A 21,861-nucleotide genomic window follows, 5' to 3' on the forward strand; every position below is an offset into this window, starting at 1 on the left:
CGCGGCAACCGGAAATGCTTTCTGATGGCCTTATCCGTGCCACCTAGAGAGCTGCTGCTGCGTTGAGAGGCCGCCCCTGCTCTGTTGTCTGTTGAACGTGAATTTGTAAACTTTAAATAAACTTTGAAGCGGGTACATAGTACTGCTGGGGAGGAAAGCGCAGCACAGAGGCGTGATGGTCTCTGGCTGGCCGGAGACTCTGAAGCTGCAGCACCAAGGAATCGCCACCACCTGGCCTTGGGTTGCGACTGTCGTGAGGCGATCAAAACTCGCGTTGCTTTTGCTCCACAGCGAAGGGTGGCACAAACTGAAGCAGACGAACGGAAAGGTTCCACCTCGGTGGCGAGTCCTGCGTGCCTGGTGCGAACGGGGCAGCGGCTCCTAGCGGGAAGGAGCGTGACGTGAAGAGAAAAGCGCCGTTAATGGGAGCTCGGAAAGCCGGTGGGGGAGCTGGGCTTTCAGACTCGCAGAAGAGAAGGCTGGCGGCAGCTGCCGGGAGGGTCCCTGGCCGTGGAGGGGCGGGACGAGCAGCGGGCGGAACAGGCCCAGCGGGCCCTCCGGGTCGCGGGGGGCGCGCGCGCTCCGCCGCGCCGGAAGGAAGGAGGCGGCGGCGGCGGGAGCGCGCGCGGGGCTGCGGCGGGGCCACGTGCGCCCGGTGCCGTGAGTGGAGCGGCGCCGCCTCCCCTCCGCTCCCGCCGGGCCGCCCGCCCGCCATGCCCTGACCCCCCCGCCATGGGACCGGACTTGGGCTGGGCCGCGCTGGTGCTGCTCTTCGCAGCCTCGCTGCTCACAGTGGCGGCTTGGCTGCTGCAGTACTGGCGGTCCGCGGCCCTGCGGGCGCCGCGGCGGCGCGGGGCGGCGGCGGAGGAGGCCGGGGCCCGGGCGCTGCTCGCCGCGCTACTCGCCCTTCGGTCCCTGCGGGAGCAGTGGCAGCGGGCCTGGGTGCGAGCCCTCAACAGCCAGGCGCGCCGGCACGGGGTACGGCGGGGCCCGGCCGGGAGAGTGCGGGGGGAGGCGGCGGCGAAGGGAGCGGAGCTGAGCTGAGGTGGGGCTGCCAGCCCGCCCGCCCTTTGTTCGCTGGTGCTGGGGCAGCCCTTCCCCGTCCGGAGGAGCCGTCAGGCACTGGGAGCCTTGCGGGCGGCTCGGCTCGGCTCGGCCTGCGCGGACCAGGGCGTCGTTCCCGCGAGTGCTGGTACCGCGCTCGTTTATCCTGGGTTGGGGCAGGAGCCGGGCCAGCTGTGGGGAGCCGGTTTCCACAGCAATTTCTTAAAAATTTTTCTGGTATTTATGTCCTTTAATTTCCCAGTATTGCTTTTATACTGATGCGTAGTTTTGGAGTTCATGAAGAAGAATATGCCTAGCTGATTTTCGCATGGAAATAATTGCTTATAGCAAATAATTGCTTAAGCAAGGTAGGGGCTTAGTGCCCACAAAAAGCTGTGGTCCAAAGCTCTCCAAAGTCTGTTGTAGTCTCCTTTTTTTTTCTGTCGTGTGAACGGGAAGGGGGGGCATTTCTATTAAGTGGTATAGGAAAATCAAGAGGTAAAAAAGGTTAGCATGAGGCTAACATGTTTGAAGAAAAAGCAGTCAAAGCCTTGAATAAGGATGCAAACTTTTTTTCCGGCAAGGCAGAAAAATTGTCACCCCTTTTGACAAGGTGACAAATTCTAGGCTAGATTCAGTGTGAAGTGCCTCTTCCCCCCCCAAGGAAACGCACCCTCTACTTCCATGTCCCTCGACACAATGCCATGATCGAAGTGTCAGCAGTTGTCCATATCTGATAAACTGTGCTTTTCTGTCACATGGTGATTTACTCAGATTCTCACAAAAATTATCTGAATTTATAAGTTCCAGAATTTAGAATTCATGTAAAGTGAAGATTAGTTAATGGCTGAAATGGCATAGAGGGCCATGCATCACTTTCTGCTGCAGCCACTCCTCATCTGGAGCATATTTACTCAGAAAGCAGCATTGCCACTGTTGCTGGGTCTAAAAGCTGTCCCCGAGGGCTTTTTGTTATGTGGGATTCTGGATAAGATTAGGACTTACCTGGAGCTGTTTGTATCTGTTTAACTGGGAAAAGTACTCCATCTTAGACTCTTCTGCTCCTCAGGCATCCCATTGCTGCCAGTGCTCTGCTTCTGAGCTGCAGAATTCCAGCATTCAGCTCTGCGGTCCTCATGAAATGGGATAAATCAGTTTTTTCCTCTGTGTTTTCTCCATGCCTTGGGGGATATATAGATTCACACTACTTTGTGCACATGGTTCGTTCTGAGCTGGCTGAGTAACGAGACCTTTTGAAGTTGACTGGTGCCTCCCAGTTTGGTGAGACAGTGACATATTGGGAAGAACAGGGCAATAGCTTGCCATGGGTCGTTATATACTTGAGTCATTGGGCAGAGAGAAAAGACTGGTCTGATATTTCGGACTGATTCACATGGGTGAACACAAGGCTCTGGTGGAGGAGACTTGTGAGAAAAAGAAACAGCAAGCATTAATATTATGAAACAGCAGAGAGCGATCCGATATTGTTTGTCCATTCAGTCAGTTTTGAAGTTTGGTCTCTGGGAGAGCTGCCTCGTGTCTGTGTTAGGAGGAGAGCATGCATCTAGTCTAGTTTTTGATGGGCAAGTAGCTCTTCAGGTTTTAGTGTGTATGCTGGTCAGATTAGTGTCCGAGAGCCTGTTCCACCCCTCACGTGGGTCTGTCTGTTGCACAGACTTGGCAGCGCACAGTCTCATTTACTTGAGAATAAGAATTGGCTTCCTGCATCTCTGTCATCCCTCTCGATCATCCTGGCCCTAAAATGCAATCAGCTCAGCAAATGGTCATGTCCTAGTGCCCAGATTGCCTGTTCTCTCTCTCTTTTTGTCCCTTGTGAGCAGAGGGAATCTCTGAGGGCTAGGTTTTGTTCAGGGATGCTCTCAGCTCTTTATCTTGGTCTTGTGTTTCTCAAGAGGGATTTTTTGTACCGAACTGATCCTATAATATGGGGATAGGGGGAAATCCTCAGATGAAGAAGAGGGATGTCTTCACAGTGGAGATTGTAATCTAATAAACTAGGAGAGGGTGGAAAAAAGGAACAAATTGAGCAGAGGAGCTGATGTACCATATGCTGAGGGTGTGGATTTCGTTGTTGTTAATTGTTTATTTAGTTTGGGGATTTTTTGTTTTGGTGGTGGTGGTTTGGTATTTTTCTTTCTTTGAAGCAGGATTAGCACAGAGGGGAAGAGAGAGAAGAAACAGGAAAGCTTCTGCAATGGAGAAGGGTTAACACACTTGACCTACTATCCGGAACAATTTTTCCATTCTCATTTGGGCTTATCTGTCTGAAATTAACATAGCGTTAGTGAGTTTGAGCCTTAAATGGAGACCTTGTTTCTTTTCGCTCTACGGACAAGCCAAGGTGGGTAGAATTGCAGTGTGGGATGGTTTTGTGTGCTGGCTGGATTTGTGAAAACAGACTGGAGCATCTCTGGGTTCCCCCATCAGAATCATTCATCCTCTTTGAAACTGTCTGGGCTACTCTGACTACTGGGAACTAACAGAATTTTCTCTTCATAGAGTTCAGTGCAGATCACGTTTGAAGAGGGTCCTCAGTTACCACCAGCCGCAAATATAAATTGTGTGACGTGCAAGGGCCAGTCGGACCACGGCATGGTAAGTCTTTGCTGTTCTATGGAGATTGCTGAGACCTTTGTGACAGGGATGGTGGGACCGAGGAAGTTTTGGGCAAGGTCTGTTGTAGAGTTTGGAGGCCTGTCTCCTATTCAGAGGCTCTGGGGCTGTACCTCATTGAGCTCTCGGAGAGCTCCGTGAGGGGAGATGTGTTGGTGGAGATGGGGTGTATGAATGCTGAGCCCAAACATCTTCTCCTGCAGTGGAGAGAAGAGAGCTACTGTCACCAATTTGTCTTTACTGCCTCACGTACAGAGTCTGAAGTGGCAGGTTCACATTGTAGAATGTGGGGAGAGTAACACAACTGCCTCTTGTTGGGATAGAAACTCATCTCTTCTCCCTAGGTGCTGTGCTGCCATCTGTCAGCTGAAGCTGTGAAATTCCCTGTCTCTGTTACTCAGCAGTCCCCAGTTGCTGTTTCTGTGGACACCTATCATGTCACTTTGGCTGTAATGCAGGCTCAGGTAAAAATTGTAAGAAGTTAGACATTGACCTTATTCTTTCGTCCAGCCCTGCACTGGTCGAGGAAGGAGGACCAGATTTAGGGCAAATAAAGATGTCATTGTGCTGGAAGAAGCAGCGTGCTGTCACTAACATTTGGTGAAGTGGCAAATATTCCCCTTTAGCATGCCCAGTCCTGTTTTCTGAGTCTTGCTCTGCAGATTTTGGCTATGAAACATAGCTGTAAGAAAATCCAGAGAGTTTTGAGGCATGGCAGCATTCTATAATGTGTTTTTAAGAGGGTATTTAAGAAGTCCAGAGAATTCAGTTCCTCTTAGGGCATAATGGATAGGTAAAGGTACATCCTGTGCATATGTACAAATATGGTGTTGTCCTGGTAGTTGGTGTGAAAAAGAAATCTGTTGTGAGGAGTAGCTTAGTTGTCAGTGTTCCCCCTATTACCTTCACAAGAGCACGATACAGGTTTTTCTGTGTGTTGAATATTGGAGATGCTTCTTCCAGAACAGAAGCTTTTTGAAATTACAGTGGGTGGTAACTCCACAGTCACTTTCTGGCCAGATTTGATTCTCTGGAATGTGATTGTGTTCCCATCGTGATGAAGGATGTGACGCTGGGGATGGTATCTTGTGTGGAGGCTGTGCATTCATTTGCACTATAGCAAAATAAATAAATTAAAAAAAAAATTAAAAAAAAAGTCACAGCAAAATTAGAAGTAACTCGGTGGTAGCAGAAGCCAATCCCGTGCTATTGCAGGTATTGCAGTTGGAAAGTTGTTCTGGAACCCCTTTGCTCTCAGAAGCCTTATTATAATTTTGAATGTACATCCCAGGTCATCCCAGTTTTACTTTGAGCCTGTGTTCTGTGGTCGTTTAAATAGCTCCTCTCTCTCCTCAGTATTTAGTGTGCCTGCTGCCAGTCTAGTTGTGTGCAGCAACTGAAGTTGCTTTTCCTCTTTGAAAGTCCCCTGTCTCACATCTCATCCAATTGCTCCCCTACTCACTAGCATTTTCTAGGATTCCTTGTCTGCACCTGCTGAAGTGTTGGGTTGATTATTCTTGTACAGAATTGCATGTGGTACTCTAATTGAGTTCTTGCTGCTGCTTTAGGAAATGCTGGTTAGATTATCATATACCTGACTGTTGGAATACTTCAAGTACTGTATTCCCAAAAATAGTGCCTTTCTTATTCTATGCACCTCTTACTGGTTACTTACTAGTAGTGAGGAAGCCAGATCTTGCTATGGAGCAATGAGGCTTCTGCAGCTGCTTTATCCTATAGGCCTGGGAGCACTTTTGTTCTTATGTTCTGTCTCTTACTGTTGCATTGGTGCGATTGCCTTTCAATCACTGAATTTGAAGTGGGGCAAAAAGCACGTAATGTAAACAGAAACTGTTCCTGACTATGGGTATTTGTTCTGAGCTAGGTGGAGATCCACTTGGAGGAGACAGAGAATGAGGGTCTCCTGGTGTCATGGACATTCAAGGACAGACCAGACTTGGACCTTTTGGTTCTTCCAAGACTTCAGCTTCCTGAGGTGAGTGGCGCATGGTGAGAGGCTGACCTTGATGCAGGAAGGGAGGGAGCAGTAGAAACAGTGTTGAGCTGGGAGAAAGGCTGCTGTGGAGGGGGAAGGTTGGCAACTTGCTGCTGTGGCCCTTTAGGGAGAGGATTCTTTCACTCTGGAATCGATACTAGCTCAGCTGTGTCAAAACAACGCATCTTCAAGAGACCTGAAGCGGTACCAATAACTGTTGAAGGCTTTCTGTCTGTGTAGGTTCCTCCTGCTGTTGTCAGATGTAGAGCTGCAAGATGAGCTGGGTTGGCATGTTTTTTGTATGTGAGGAGTGTATGAGGTGGTATTTGCTTGTTGTTGTGTTTGTTTGGGGTTTTCTTGAGAGATTAATATGGGGAACCCACAGGTGTTAGAGGTTTAATGGGCTGAATGTGGGTGTGCTTGCGCTTCTGTTATTCAAATAGGTTGGTTGATTTGTTTGTTTTATTGACATCTTTGTTACTTTATCCTGAGTAGATGTAGGAATGTGTCAGTTTTCCCAATAGTGCGGTAGTACCATCTTGTGAGGTAGTGAGGATGTGACAAACTATAAAAGCTGTATTGCAAAAATTTACAATGGGTAGACTACAGATGTAGAGGCCTAGTTTGTCTCATTTAGAAAACTTCCATTTGTGTGCGGCTGCTACATGGAAGCTCACTGGGGAGAGTGAGTATGGGATACAGAAAGAGTATCTGGGAGGTTATTACTGGGAGAAAGACTGTGTTATACCTTAGAGGCTTGGGAGGCAGCTGTAGTTGTAAAAGGAGAAAATGTGGGGTTTTTTATGACTTTCCTGCATTTCCTCTTGATTTGTGGAGAGAAGGATGAAGGGAGAGCGGATCTGTCCACGATAAGGGATCTGATCGAGGATACCATTGTCAGCACACAGCCAGCCATGACAGTGAACCTGATGGCTTGCACCGCTGGAGCCAGTGCGGTAAGGCACTCTCCTCCTGTCATCCTTGTGCCTCCAACTCAGGCCCCAGGACACTTCTGAGGGCTGAGGCTCAGGCAGGAATCCAAGGGTTGAGTCTCAGTTCTGGGTGACAGCTGAATCCTGACCTGCACTGTCATAGGAGTTGGGGTTCTGCAACTTGGGGCGTAGGGGTAATTAGAAACTGCTTCGAAGGGCAGCTCTGTTTGTGCCTTGTTTCTTGAGTGCTGATTGTCGATCGTGTTGTTTTGGAGCCAGACTGCCTGAGACACATCTCGGTTTTGGCAGTCTCCCTTGCCCTGAACACCAAGGCTCTGTCCGGGGCAGCCTTTGCAGACATGGAATGGTTCATGGTTTGTCATTGTCAATTGACCGTCTGGCAGCCAGCAAGCTTGTTCTTGCCTGTCTCCTTCTCTGTCTGCCTTAAACTTCCCATCTGACATAACACGAGGGCCCACTGGAGCTTGATAGCTGCAGCATTTCTGGATGGCTCTGTGGGTGTTCCCGTGTTGGTGTGAGGAGCTACTTAGTAGATATGAGGACCAACGTCATGCGTCTTGCTGCTGTCTGCTGGCGAGTGAACGATAAAGGCATCGGTCTCGCTCTCGTCATTCCTCAGGTACCCAGCAATAAGTTGATTCGAGAGTCCCCGTCCGGAGTAGCAGCAGCCCCTCTGGGTTCTAAGCTGTTGCTCCGGAATCTTCGAGTGCTGAACTTGGGCTGCCAGGGGAAGGGAGGTAAGCGTGAAAACATTGCTGATCCACAGGGGCAGGTGCGCAGGTGGTGAGATTGGAGTGAGTGGATGTTTTGGGTGGATTTGAATGGAAAAGAGGGGTGTGTGTCTGCTGAACCATTGCCTCATGCTGATGAGTGCACACATGCCCTCTGTCCCTCTGTTGCAGGAGTTGGGGAGATATGCTGTGTAGCGGAGCTAGACAGCCCCCCGCAGCAGAAGTGGACAAGGCCGATGACAGCTGGCAGTGCCAGTGCTGCAGGAGAGATGGAGTGGAATGAGGAGCTCTTTCTGTAAGTGTCTACCCTTCTTCCAAACTGGCACACTCTCTGGGTGTCATTCCCACACTGCAGTAACATTTGTGGTTGGTGCAGAGGTGGAGGCTGGCACCACAAGGCAGTGTCTGTTTGTGCTGCTCCTGTGCTGGTGCTACTGCTTCCAGCAAGTGGCCCCAGCCTGCGTGTACGTATTTCCCACTACTCTGGACACTCTGTATTTTAACTGGGTGGGATGAAGCGCTGATTGTGGGAGCGGCAGGCACAGGAGGGCTGTAATGTATCTCTCAGCATTCCAGACAGATTGCCCTCTCAACTTCCTCTGGCAGCCTACACAGCCCTGCAGGGGACACAAACCAGAGTTCTGTTCTGTGTAGTTTCTGCCCTAGACATGTCCTCCAAAGCAGTGCACACATACTGGAGCTTTGGAGAAGGTGACGAGGTGTGTGAGATTTGAGGGAGAGAAGATACAGAATAGAGTTGTTTGCTCTGTGGCCACTTTGCAAACAGTGCCTAACAGCAGCCCATCTTTTTCTGTTTCAACAGGGAGTTGGGGCCTAAAAGCAAAGAGCTGAAGCTACAGGTGCTGGGGAATAGCGACAGAATGGGAAGTGAGTATGGGCAACCATCAGATGGGTTGTAAGATAGCGAGACAAAAATGCCTAAGGGACTTACTGTGCTTTAAGCTTGTGGTAGTTCTGTGTCGATATGATGCGTGATGAACTCTGCAAAGGATTTTTCATATCCCGCTTTATGTGAGCCTCTGTCTGCATGAAGTAACTCAGTTTTTCTTACCAAAATGGTCTGAGTCTGACTTGAACTCAGAGATTCCTCTGTGGCCTGCCCATCTCTGCTCTGAAGCAGTAGAGGCATGCCCCCATGTATTGGAAGAACTTCGCAGAAGGCTCTTAACTCTGTTCATTTGTACTCAGTCAGGGACTAACTGTAGCACCTATTTTTGATGGAGGCCACACAATGGCCACCTTTTTAAGGGAGTTGATTTCTGGATTGTTAAAGAGGAGCGGAGGAGTGCTGCCTGTCCTTTCTCCCTCTTGAACCTGGGAGCTGGCAATATTGTGGGAATCTGCTTTGTTGGCCCGTGGGGCTGCTTTCCAAGAGCAGGGAGATGACTGGGAGATATCTGAGGTGCTAAGGTCATTTGGTGTGTTTCATTCTCCTGTTCCTTCTTGCAGATGTGCTGCTGGCACATGCCACACTTTTGATTGATTCTTTGGGCAAACAGCCATCTGGAAGACACGTCTGCTCACTGGCCCCAGGGCCTGGGCAGTCACTCACAGCTGAAGCTACCATTACATTGGAGGTGAGCTCACAACTCCACAAGCTCTGCACTAATGTATGCTCTGAAAGTGTTCATGATGTGAGCCTCTAGCTGGAGACAAGCATGATTGGGGCTGAGCTCGAGTTGGGGGCTGGCAAACCCTTATGTCAAGGAGGGGTGTTGCCTGAGCCTCGGTTCCTGAGCTTCCCTCTTGAACTACACTGTAGTGGGGATGGCTCCTCAGTACCCAGAGCCCCAGCTTTTGCTGCCCAAATATGCCTGCCTTTGCATCTGGGAGGAACAGACCCTCTCTGAGCAGTGCTTTACTCTTTATAGCTGCTATTCCAGGAGTCTCCTGCATCTTTGAATGCTCAGCACACCACATCTCTGAGAACCAGCATCACCCCCACTAAGAAGGTGGAGATGGACCGGACCATCATGCCCGATGGCACCATCGTGACTACTGTCACCACGATTCAGTCCCGGCCCAAGGCAGACTGCAAACTGGGTGAGGCTGCCCTGCAGCGGGTATATTGTGCAGGTGGCTACTATGGCAGCACAGTCTTAGCCACGATACTCCCGAGGCAGCTCATGCAGGTAGTAGCAAAACTGTTTTGCCATCACATGTGGTTATTGCAGGTTGACTCCTTACGCATTGCTTTCGGCTTGTGGGTCAGAACACAGGCATCCTTGCTGTTCCCTGAGTGTCTTGTGGCTGGCTGGAAACTTGAGTATAGCCCTGGGGGAGGGAATTGATGCAGCCCTGTGTTTGCAGGGAGGTGAGGGAGGGATGAGCCTCTCTCACATCCTTTGGTGGTGGGAGGTCTAATGCATATGCCATCACATAACCTCTGTGTGATGTTGGGCTAAGTGTTTAGCCACTCTTCCTCTGTTTCCTTCACTGCTAAAGAAGTTATGCTGTATGTAGTGAATGTGGAGCCGAAAGGGTCTTGACCTTACTTACTAGGGATAGTTGCTGCTTGCAGTCTGGCATCCTGATGCATGTGATGCTGGATATTCCATGAGATGTGGTTGGGAAATGGCACAAATGAGGTCCTGCGAGCAGCTGCTTCACAGGATTGTGGCCCAGAAAGCCAACCGTATCCTGGGCCGCATCAAAAGAAGCATGGCCAGCAGGTCAAGGGACGTGATTCTCCCCTTCTCCTCTGCTCTTGTAAGACTTCACCTGGAGTATTATGTCCAGCTCTGGGCCTCCTACCATATGAAAGATGTGGACTTGATGGAGTGAGTCCAGAGGAGGGCCACTAAGTTGGTCACAGGCCTGGAACAGCTCCCCTATGAAGACAGGCTGAGAGGTTGGGGCTGTTCAGTCTGGAGAAGAGAAGGCTCTGGGGAGACATTATAGCAAGCAGCCTTCCAGTACCTAAAGGGGGCTGAAGAGGGACTTTTTACAGTGATAAGACAAGGAGGAATGGATTAAAGCTGAAGGAGGGTAGATTTATATTAGCTATTAGGAAGAAATCCTTCCTGTGAGGGTGATGAGGCACTGGCACAGGTTGCCCAGAGAAGCTGTAGCTGCCCTATCCCTGGGAGTGCTCAAGACCAGGCTGGATGGGACTCTCAGCAACCTGGTCTAGTGGAAGGGGGGTTGGAATGAGATGATCCTTAAGGTCCCTTCCAACCCAAACCATTCCGTGATTCTATGGTTTTCTCAATAGGCTTCTTACTGCTTCGTTGCTGCAAAGCCATACAGAGCCAGCCTTGCAGGATCTCCGCACACTCGATGGAGGCTTTTTGGGGTTGTGTGTAGGGACCGCAATACAATAGCATAGTTGCCTAAGCTTCATCTGCACTTACTGGTATCTGTGTCTCTTTTGCCATGAAGATTCACCATCGAGGTCGCCTTCTAAGGTGGAAGTGACTGAAAAGAAGACAACAGTGCTTTTGGAGACTGGCTGTCCTCATGGCCCCTTGCCCAGCAGTAGCCGTAAGTGCTTGGAAATTCGAGGCTCTTAGTGGAGTAACTGGTTTTTTTCGCCTTTCTTGGAAAGTGGTAGTCTGAATGTGGTTCACTGAGCTTGTTTACATTTGCTACGGCGGAGGATGTCCAGGTGCCTGAGTGAAGGCAGGGCCGGAGGACCGGTGGTGAGGTGGAGGCAGGTATAAGACATTCTGCTTTGGCTATCCAGTCAGTGAGTCTGAGTGTTTTCTTGCTTGACAAGAACTTTCCAGGCTATCCGGACCCAAAAAACTTTGGTCACCCTGCACCCCAGGCTCTGATTGTCTCTGAAACAGAGCACTGAAACAGTTTGGACAGTTTGCAGCCAGAGCTGCCCAAGCTCTTGGGAATCCTTGGAAGCTTTCATTGAGTGGGAGGGATATTTTAATGATATGCCTGCTGGGAAATGCCTAAAAAAGCCAAGAGCTAGCTATGCAGAGCTTCTTTCCTTTGGGTTATTTGGACAGGTCTGTAATAAATTCTGTTCTCTACCTTTGTGTGCATGTAAATTGCCTATTACAAGTATCGCAGTCAGCAAGCGACCTTTTGCCTGTGCTGAAGGTTTGCTACTCCAAGCACTGGTATTTTTCTTGTGTTCAGGGGATGGCCATATGCCCAATGGTTTGGATCCAGTGGCTGAGACGGCGATCAGGCAGCTAACTGAGACAAATAACAAGACCACCAAGAAGACACCAACAAAACGTAGCACACTGATCATCTCAGGAGTTTCCAAGGTCTCTGGTAGATCAGAGTTGCATTTCCAGTCTGGGAGGTTGTTTCTAGGAATGCATGTGTGAAACTACCCTGTCCTGTAGGGACCAGTTTGGGAAGGTTCCAACACAGATGACTGGCTCAGCAGAAGCCTTTTGCTGCTTCCCAGTGAGCATTAGAAGGTACCTTGCCAGGCTACAGGGCAGCTGCCAGTGGGAGTTCACTAAGGGCATCTGCAGAAAGGGAGCCTGCTGCCATAGCTGGTTTTGACCCTCATGGAGAATATAAGGAGTTCTCCTTGAACTTGACTGTGGGAGTGAGGGAGATGCTGCAGAATGCTCTGTAATCGGCAGTGTTGCAGTATGTTTCAGCAAAAAAATGATGATTGTGCATCAGTGCTGTCTGATGATCAGAACCGGAGCATCCGTATGTAGGTGTAGATGGAAGAAGGGAGATGGTTGCAATTCTTTCGGTCCTATCTCCATGTCTGTCTGCCTGCCCTTCAGGTACCTATTGCTCAAGATGAAATGGCACTTTCTTTGGGTTATGCTGCATCCCTGGAGGCCACAGCGTTTGGGGACTCTGCAGCAGAGAGCACAGCTGACCAGATGCACGATTCTACTGAATCGTCACAGCCGCTGGAAGCGTCACTGCTCAGACAACGGGCCAGTCAGGAGCTGGATGAGACAACACGTTCAGACATCTCTGAAAGACCATCAGTGGAAGATGTTGAGTCTGAAACTGGCTCCACGGGAGCCCTTGAGACCAGGAGCTTGAAAGATCACAAAGGTAAGATGAACTGTTAGATGGTGGCTAACATTGGCCTGTTGTACGTAAGGACAAAGTGACATCCGAGTTCCCCACCCGAGAGTGGGGTCTGCAGCCAGCTTTTGGCATGACGAAGAGCAGCTTTTTACCGGAGCCTGGAAGAGCCTGTCTCTCTCCTATGCTTTCCACTGGAGTGGTTCCAAATCCCTCTATTTGTAGGTATACAATTCCAGTAGCCTTTTCAATTTCTGTGCTCTCTTAAATGGGAACCCTGTGCAGCTTGTGTACGTCAGAGAACCGTTTTCTTTCTGTGGCCTCTACATCTACAGATCAGGTGCATGTCTGTAAATAATGATTCCTCCTCTGAATTTGGCCACCTCTGGTGTGGAAATGGAGGCTGCTCAACAATGTGGATTGTACGGGCCTTTATGCCCTCCTTCTTTCTCTGCTAGTATTGAAGCAGCTACTGCCTCTGACCTGTTATACTGTAGGATGTCCACACAAATTCTCTGCTTTTAAATGATGGAGCAGGCCTGCCCCAGCCTAGCTGCTGTTCTGGATTTTACTCACTTGTGGCAGTTGGGTGGATGGCACACCTTAGATTTGTCTGCTCGTAGCCACAACATTTTCAGTTAGCTACTGCCTTATGTAAACAAATGCAAATCACAATCTTGATTGCTCAGAATATGAGAGTAGGACAAGTTTTTGGGGGTTGTACCCTGTTACAACCAGGTATGGTTTGAACTGTGGAGGCCCCCTGTTTTCATGTCAGGGGGTAGAAAGGTGCATGACCCAGATTCTTGAGAGACCTGGTGGGTGGGGAAGAGAGGGAAAACCCCCTCTTGCAAGAAATACTGTTGTAGTGCTGTATGGCGTGCAGGTTTTGAATATGCCTTTCTGATCCATTTGAGACTGATGGCAATTGGTGTCTCCATCCTCTCGTGTCTGTGTGAGTCATAGGGAGCCATTGGCATTATTTGCTTCCAGATAGGGCATGTGAAACCGCGGGCAATTGTTCCAGGGGGCTTGATGACCAGTTAATCTGTGTGCCCTTGAGACAGTCTGAGGCCTTTTCCCCCTGTGTGTTCTTCCCAGGGTCTTAACGTTCATGTGTTCTCGCTCATTTTCCATTCATATGAATCTTGGCTTTCTATTACAATTCTTCATACTTCCAGTGAGGGAAGGATGTTGTGTAAAAGGAAGTTTATGCAGAGGGGACATGGTTTGGAATGCTTAATGAATCAGCTTGTTGGCATTGCAGTCTATCATGAACAGAGACTTTGCCTTGCATTTGGGAGCTGGGATTTGCAGACTGCTGTGACTTCTGCCACCTGAGTTGGAGAGGTCTTTGCTGCAAATCTGAGAATGGCCAGGTGTGTTACTGTCCCTGAAACTTGCCCGGGCAGGACACTCTCATGGTTTCTGTCTTCTTCCTTTCTGTCTCTGCAGTTAGCTTTCTTCGGAGTGGTACCAAGCTCATCTTCCGGAGAAGGAGCAAGCAGAAGGAAGCGGGCCTGAGCCAGTCACACGATGACTTGTCTAATGTCACTGCCAACTCTGTTGCCAGGAAGAAAGCTGGTAGCTTCTCTCATCGCCTCATCAAGCGCTTCTCCTTCAAGTCTAAATCCAAACCCAAAGGCAGTGACAGCACATCAGCTGGTGAGAACTGAAGGAGGGAGAAGCCTATTGGAAAGATTTCTCAGAGATCGTTTTATAGTCTCTTGTCTTCCCACTCCATGGTATCTGTGACCTGCAGTCCAGTTCTTTCCAACCTTGGCTGAGGGAAGACACCCCAGTGCTTTACACCATCTGGGGAGTGGAGGTGGCAAACCTGGGACTTAGGCTGCTTGTCTGCCTTGGCTTAGCCTTCTCTGATTGTTGTACCCCACTGTGCTCTCCCAGAAAATCCAGGTGTCATGCTAATCCCCCTGGGGGTCCCAGGAGCTGCAGACGTGACTCCACCTGTGTAGCCATCTGGCATCATGAGCTGCCTCTTGGAAATGGGAGGCAGGTCTCTCAAGTGGCAGCCTTCAGTGTTACAGATCAAGAAACTACTGGGTGAGCTACATGGCTGAGAAGTGTGGGATGTAGCCTCGCTCAGCTCTTTTAACGAGAGAGAATGATGCGGTCACTGATGATCTAAACGCTCTTATTGCTTGTCCTTGGTGCAGAGGCTGTAACCTGAGGTGTGCTCGGGGCCATGCATTCCTGGGCTGTGATCTGGCAGCAGAACAAGCTGTGGTTCTCCACCTGGGAACCATCCTTGGAACAGTCCCTGGTTCGGACAGCACTGAGGGACCCCTGCTTTCTGTGCTATGCTGGTGAAGGAAGGAGTCTCTAAGAAGAAGAAAGTTTTAACCACTGCACAAGTTCTTGTAGAAGCCTGGGCCCTTGCAAGAATGCCTGGTCAGTGCTGTCAGTTCTGCCATCCTGTGCATTCACCCTGTGGTGCAGCCCTCCTTCCACAGCCACGTTCTTGAACAGCGAAGGGGCCGTGCTGCATGTACGCACCAGCTATCCTATGAGCAGATCCCTTACCCTCGGGGGTGGTTGGGGATGTTGCCAAAGGGGTGCCAGCCTGTCTTCTGGATCTGTGGAGGGCCTGGCCTCGTGCACTCTCGTGGTTCTCGTGCCAAGGACTGGCACCATGCTGGGAATGGATGGCAAGGAATATGGCAAGAAATGTGGTGAAAGGGCAGTCTGATGGGGAACCTAAAGGCACGTGGTAGAAAGAGACAAGACTTTACATGTTTTCACTGATGAAAGGGTTTCCTGTAATAGAAGGAACCTTTCTTGATTGCGTTTGGTATTTCCTTTCTTCTAGCAAACCCAATCCACTGCTTTCAAACAGAGGGGGCATTTCTGCAGTGGTATTTGCAGAGGGAGGGGCATGCAGGGGAAAATCGACTCCTTGCGTGGGAGGAGACCGCCCTTCTAGATGAATGGTTGCCTGGTCTCCTAACCGGTGCACATTGTGAATATAATGTCCCCAGAGGCTCCCTTTGAAGAGCGTAACAATGCTCTGGAGAAACACCCATGCCCCTGCCAGCATGCGTAGTTTGAGTGGAAGCTCCTCTTCTCCTGTGGGTTGTAAGGTTAAGGAAGTGGAACAGAGGGGAGGAAACAACTCACGGAAGATCTGTTGCCTAGGCCTGGCTGCATTCGCCAGCTTTGCTCCCTTGTCTCAGTACCTCCTGAGGTAATGGCTATCGCCCTGCCCAGTGCAGGATGCTACCAACTGAAAAAGTAGTTCTCTTGATGGCGTGCATAAAATGTGTTGTGTTCTTTGGAAGGACAAATCCTTACTCATACTACTGCCGTGTGCCATTTCCAAAGACTGGAACGTCTCTGGATATTGTGCTGTGAAAGGATTTACAGGTGGGAGCCTCAGGGTGTCTCTTGGGTGTTTGTGCAGGTAGGGAAGGAAGGCCATAGTCACCTGGGGCTTGAATTGAAAGTGCCAGTGCAATTGAGTGTACCAGCAGGAGGAGGGACTCCTTGTTTTTCCTGCTGATTCCCCATGTGATTGGGCATGTGTGAAAAATAAGATTGGTCCAGCTGGCTGACCAGGAACCTCTTCATTTGGTTTGGTGCCGGAGTCTTTGTCATCCTCAAGCTCTGCCATGTCTTCTATCCGTTGTTTCTTTCCTTGTCCACATAGTACTGTGGCTTTGTTTGCAGTTCCATGCACTATGGGTGTTGGAGAAGTCTCTGTTTCTCTCTGAAGATAATTTTCCTCGAAGCAAGTGACCAGTTCATGCTCTGGTGCTGGTGGAACCTGGCAATCTGTGGCTCTCATGTATGGATCCAGCCACCAGTTGGACGTGGCCTTCCTTTGCTGGGTTGGTGGTGTCACACATGGTGCTGTCCTTCCCCAGCATGCCCTTTCTCCCAGAGTCCTGGGGTTTGGTTCCAGTTTGGCATTCTCTCTTGCACCTTCCCCTCTATGAGTTGTAGCTGTGAAAGTATTTGATGCTTGATTTTTGGTTTTTATTTATTCTTTTTAATACCATGTCAGGTGAGAGTGCTGGCTGAACCCAGACAGCAGTGCTTCTCTAGTGGGATGACTGGGAAGCCTTGCAGTGGAAACACTGGTTTGAACGGAAGGGAACTTGCAGAAGAGCCAGCAGCTCATCAGTTGTGGGTTAATCACAGGACTTGCCACAAGTCTGTTCTTTAAACTTCAAGAGCAACTCAAGCTGTTGTGGTGAGGAGCAGCTGGAGGTGAACACCGAGGATGATTGGGCTTCTGAATCGGGGATCTGGGGCTCATGTACACTAGGAGGGCTATGAGGACTGGCCAGCGTTGTTGCTGTGGACTGGAGGTAGAAAAGGTGAGATTTATGTCTGACAAACATGTACCCAGAGTCTTGACCAGCATGTTTTGGTCTGACTCAGTGATAGGAAAGGGAGTAAAACTGAAACTCGAGTTCCTCACTGACCTTGGGGACCTTTCTAGCTGTGTTAAATGGGAATTCCTGCCATGTGTCTGTGGGCTTTCCTGTATTTGTTCCTGGTTGGCTCCAGGCTATGCCTCCTGTTCACAGTGGAGGTACTGGTTTTGATTTTGAGCTTTGATGTGGCAAAGATTCCTCCACTGTGGTCAGCAGAATGAATGGCAGATGGGAAGCATGATGGTAGGGGCACATCTTCCCTTGAATTTTTAGCAATTTTTTTATCACAGGCAGTAAAGTCCACTGTAAATTTGTATCTGGTTAGACAGCTTGCAAAAGAAAGGGGTATTTTCAAGTGCTGACAGAGCACATCCCCAAACATTAAGTCCTGCATCTGCTTGTGTTTCCTAGTGGAGATGTATTTTCTGCCATTTTGTTTCTTATCAAAGTCATACTGATATATTGTAACCTTTTATATTCTGCTCCTAGTAAGTGCAGATTGGTTTTCAAGGTGTTTGGCTAAACTGCTGTTTGAGCTACAAAGGAATGAGGGGGAAAGGGCTCATCTGTGTGTATTGGAAGTTTTTTAGTTCTGATATGCTCCTGATTAACACGTCGATCCTTCCTCATCATATCTGTATATGGCTTCCTTTCTCCTTTGCAGAAACGTTTTGATCCCCCAAGCAGTAGGTGCTGATTTTGTTAGTCCCAACTATGTGAGCTTCCCAAAGGTGTGAGCAGTAACAAGTCCGCCTCATGGGGCAGGTGTGGTTATTGGTGTGAGAAACAATTCCTCTATCCTAGTCTTCTCAGAAGGAAAGGGAAGGTCACATGGGGTTTTGGCCTCCAGAAGCTGTAAAGACTGAGTCCCTGGAAATTTTCCCCCATAGAATGGCTGCTTAAAGAAACCTCTTTTGTGTTTAATTCCTGCCAGTGCTTCTGGCTTTAGGACAGAAGAAGTGGTATTTGAAATCTGATTTCCGTGTTTAACTTCTTCCAGATACCCATGCCCTCACCTTGGTGCTGCTGCAGGGTCTGTGGCATTTCATAATGCTGGGACCACAGAGCAGCCCCAGGGAGTGGCGAGGCTGCTGTCGAACTTTATAAGCTTGAATAATCTGCAGTTGGCAGATTGTTGTCTCAGGGTAGGCTCAATATTTGCACCTTGTGAAATTGGTCCTTGACTAAATATGTGATGGAAGAAGAGGAGCAGAGCGGTGGCATGAATGCATGGAGAGTTCTGAAGGAGTTCAGCCTGCTGATAGGGGCCTGCATTCCAAGTGCTGTGCTTCACTGTCAGATACACAAGCACGAACAGTGACTGGTAAATGAAGCCAAAGTAGCCATTTTGGGTTTTTTTTGTTTGTGAGGGGTATGTTGTTTGGTTGGTTGTTGTTTGGTTGGTTTTTGGTTTTGTTGTTTGTTTTGGTTTCATTTTGTTGAGGTTTTTTTTTTTTTGTGTGTGTGTTTTTTTTTTTTTTTTGTTTGTTTGTTTGTTTTTTAATTTTGGCTGAACAGAATTACTAGAACTTACTTATGTTGTGTAGTTTTACTGCTCTGAAGAAAATAGATTTGCTCTAGCTGCAAGTATGCTTGTAAGTGTATTTCTCTCTGGATACACCCTCTCCCTATGCTTTGGTAAGGCTTTTTAAGAGCCTCCTTATCAAAAAAAAGCCCTTGATGTTGGCCCATTAAGGCTATGTTTGAGTCAGGCACAGGAAGAAATGAAGGGAACTACACAACCTCAGTGTTCTGAGGGTGCTGTAGGCTTTGGCACAATGGATGTCTGACTGAGGCCAAAGGGATTGTGTGTTTGCACATGGTTATAATTAGAGCACACTCTGCAAACACCTGTACTGGGAATGCTGCAAAGGGGTGGGGATGACAGCACCAAGTGGTGGGTCGGGAAAGCCTTCTGTGCCATTTGTATCCATTTCTTGCACAGACCTGAGCGAGTCCAACTCCTGCTCCTGCGAGCACCCTTGTGTTGTTTACGTAGTTGAGGACGGGTTTTTAGGTAGATTGGCTGAAGTGGGGAAGAGCAAGGGAAGACTACTCGGGTGGAGAACTGGTTCAGTGGAGGGGAACATAATGAGAACTTCTCCAAACCATGAGAGAACAACACGGGCATGTGCTGTTTCTAGACTAGAACTGGGCACATGGCAAAGTTTAATCTTAAAAATATTTTTGTTATGTTTTTTTTGTCTCTGGCAGTGCAATTTCCTTCCCGCAAGGGCTTCTCTTGGCTCATTGTTTGCTAAACCTACAGAGAGGTAATTTCTGGGTAGCTGGGGAGACTCTTGAATGTTGGGAGGCTGCTGTTTGTGTTGTTTTGGTCTTTTGCATTGTTCTCTCCATCCGACCTCCCCCACTGCAAGGTCATGGTGAGTCTCATGGTAGAGTAACAATCCCGCTGGTGTTCAAACTTCTGGCAAAGGTCTTTGTGTACTTGTGATATTGCAGCTCCTTCTTACAGGCATGACTACTCCACACCACCTTCCCTTGCTTGTAAGGTACTGGACCAAATATCCACACGGAATTTGAATTAGTGCCCCTCCTTGTGTGTTCTCTTTTGTACTTTGATGCCTTCTCTCTGGGTGGATTATTTTAACCCCAGATTGTCTGGGGGAAAAGAATTGGAACTGTGTAGCTATTTAAGAGAGGAGAATAAAACTACTTATGACTAAATGAAGTTCTTGCACCTTTGTAAATCTTGAAGAAGTCTATTGCTGTGTAATGGCTGAATCTGTTAACTTATTAAACCATATGGAAATCAAAACCTGGCCCTGAGTCTGACTTCATACCTGGCAGAGTGCTGGGAGTTGCCCTCCCACCTGTCCCTGTCTCCTCTAAATTCTCCCACTCAAATGATGGCAAACTGTATATACCCCTGCAAGGGTCCCCCCTCACGAGTCCCCTTTGCCCCTTGCATGCCTTGCTCTCATCTCTTGACTCACCTTTTTTCCCTCTCCCTCTCTATTCTCCCCCTCCCTTCCCTCTTCTCTCCTCTTTCCCCCCCCTTCCCCTTTCCAGCCCTTTGTCTGCCCTTTCCCTGGTTTCTCTCCCCTTCTGCTCTTATCTCTTCCCCGTTCCCTCCCTTGTGCTCTCCACACCTTCTCCCCTCTCCCCTCTTTTTTCCACCCCTTTTCTCCTCTCCTCTTCTTGTCCCCTCTTCTCCCTCTGTCTTGTGACCCCAATCTTGTACCTGCTCTCCCTCTCTTCCACCTTTGGAGGTGAGTAAAAAGCGGGATGTAGAGGAGTCTGGGGGGGTGATGGGGTCATTAGAGGCATCCCAATGCCTCTGGGAGAGCGAGGATGCGGTGGAGGAGCAGGTGAGTGGGGGATGAGGAGGGTCATGCGGGGGTCCTCCCAAAAAAGGGAGATTACAGCACCAAAAGGCCTGAAAATTTGTGGGAGGTGGATGTGTGTTAAATGTATTAAAAACTGTAACATTTCTCTTTTTCGTAGAATCATAGAACCAGCAAAGTTGGAAAAGACCTCTGAGATCATCAAGTCCAACCCTTGATCCAACACTACTGCAGTTACTAGACCATGGCACTAAGTGGGGTACCAATTAATAATGATTTGGTGGGTGTAAGAATGGTTTCTGTGTGTTTTCCAGTCCCTTTTGATTCCTGAGATGATTTTAAAATGATGGCTTTAGCAATCAACTAAATTGGAGATTTTGTTTTTGAGAGCAAATGATGCCAAATAAATGCAGAGTTTTGGGTCATTTTTTGGGATGATTTGGATCAGTTTTGGGTCACTTTTTGGGGTGATTTGGGTCAGTTTTTGCAGTGAATTCGGGTCAGTTTTGGGTCAGTTTTTGGGATGATTTGGGTCAGTTTGGGGTCAGTTTTTGGGGTCAGTTTTGCGTCATTTTTGGGGGTGATTTGGGTCAGTTTTTGGGGTGAATTTGGTTCAGGTTTGGGTCATTGTTCCTCACCATTTGGTTCCAAATGAGAGGGGAGCAAGAGGCAGAACAGCCCACTGCTGCTGGGGCTGAACTGTCTGCAGTGCCCGGGGGCCGGGCAGGACTTGGCCCCGATGCCTGCATTGCTCTGCAGCGGCCAGGGAGGGGTCCCAAAAGTCATCCCCCCGCCTGCTGTGCTGCACAGCAGGGGCTGGCTAGGCCGGTTCCCGGCCGGGGGACCCCGGGGGAGGCTGTGCTGGGGCTGAGGGGCTGCTGCTCTCTGGGCCTCTCGGGCTTTGCCTTGGAATCCCAAAGCCTGTGCCTGCATGGGGGGATGAGACAAAAGTGACTCTAAATTGGTTTGTTGTGGAGTGCTTTGGGGCCGAGTTAATGTTCTTGGCTTGTTGTGTGTCCATTCCCAGCCTCGGTCGGGGCTTTGCAGGGAGCGTTGCTGCTGCTGCTGCTGCTGCTGCTGCTGCTGCCGCCGCTGCCGCCGCCGGGAGAGAGAAGTCCTTTGGGAAGCCGGGATAAAAACAGCAACTCTGTGAATTGCTCAGCTTTTCCTAGGGAAGGGCAGGTTTTAGGGAAGAAAGGCCCGTCCTCGCGAAAGGCGCCGCGGGTCTCGCAAGGGGGGGGGGCGCGGCTGCAGTGCCGTTCCCGGCCGTGTCCGCCAGGCGGCGACTGCGAGGCAGCGCCCGGCGCTCGGGGGCGGGCTGGGAAGCGGCGCCTGCGCAGAGCGAGGCGTTGGCCGGGCCGGGCCTGAGGCGCTCGGGGCCGCCGGGCAGGGCAGGGGCGGGGACCGGCCGGGGCGGGGGGTGGCGGTGGTGGGAGGGGGGTGGCCGCCTTACACGGGCTTTCAAGAGAATAATAACGAAATTTAACGATAAAATAAAAATTAAAACAGACGACAAAAACCGCATTCAACCCGAACGTTTTTCTGCAGGAGGTGGGCTGTGACAGGGGAATTGTATCCAAGGCGGCCCAGGATCGCAGCGGGCTCTGTGGCGGAGATGACTGCCGCTGCCGGATGGGGAAAGGCACCTTCCCCCTGACTCCCAAAGAGCTGGGAAGGGATAACATCTGCCTGCAGCTGCCTGGAGTTGCTGTTGGCCCCGTGGTTTCTGTGCCACTCATGGCCACGGGTTGACGGCAGGATCACTCCAGCCTTGGGACAGACGGCCTGAAGGCGAGCCCCAGGGCC

At 49.7% G+C, this 21,861-nt stretch overlaps 1 protein-coding gene across 2 annotated transcripts; it reads left to right on the top strand.

Annotated features, from left to right (window-relative positions):
* The first annotated feature begins 38 nt into the window (after positions 1-38).
* C2CD2L (C2CD2 like) lies at positions 39-19,526 on the top strand. Of its 2 annotated transcripts, none has more exons than XM_064634823.1 (14): positions 39-978; positions 3,565-3,660; positions 4,023-4,142; positions 5,564-5,674; positions 6,514-6,630; positions 7,247-7,364; positions 7,530-7,653; positions 8,182-8,246; positions 8,829-8,956; positions 9,251-9,422; positions 10,761-10,862; positions 11,475-11,608; positions 12,092-12,374; positions 13,803-19,526. In XM_064634823.1, exons 1-14 carry the CDS (start codon positions 733-735, stop codon positions 14,021-14,023), a joined length of 2,037 nt encoding a protein of 678 aa, XP_064490893.1. In that variant the 5' UTR covers positions 39-732; the 3' UTR covers positions 14,024-19,526. The 2 variants fall into 2 exon arrangements, with proteins under 2 accessions (XP_064490893.1, XP_064490894.1); XM_064634824.1 differs by having other exon boundaries at positions 6,517-6,630.
* Positions 19,527-21,861: the final 2,335 nt, after the last annotated feature.

Source organism: Pseudopipra pipra, chromosome 23 (assembly GCF_036250125.1).
Source record: "Pseudopipra pipra isolate bDixPip1 chromosome 23, bDixPip1.hap1, whole genome shotgun sequence".
NCBI lineage: Eukaryota > Metazoa > Chordata > Aves > Passeriformes > Pipridae > Pseudopipra > Pseudopipra pipra.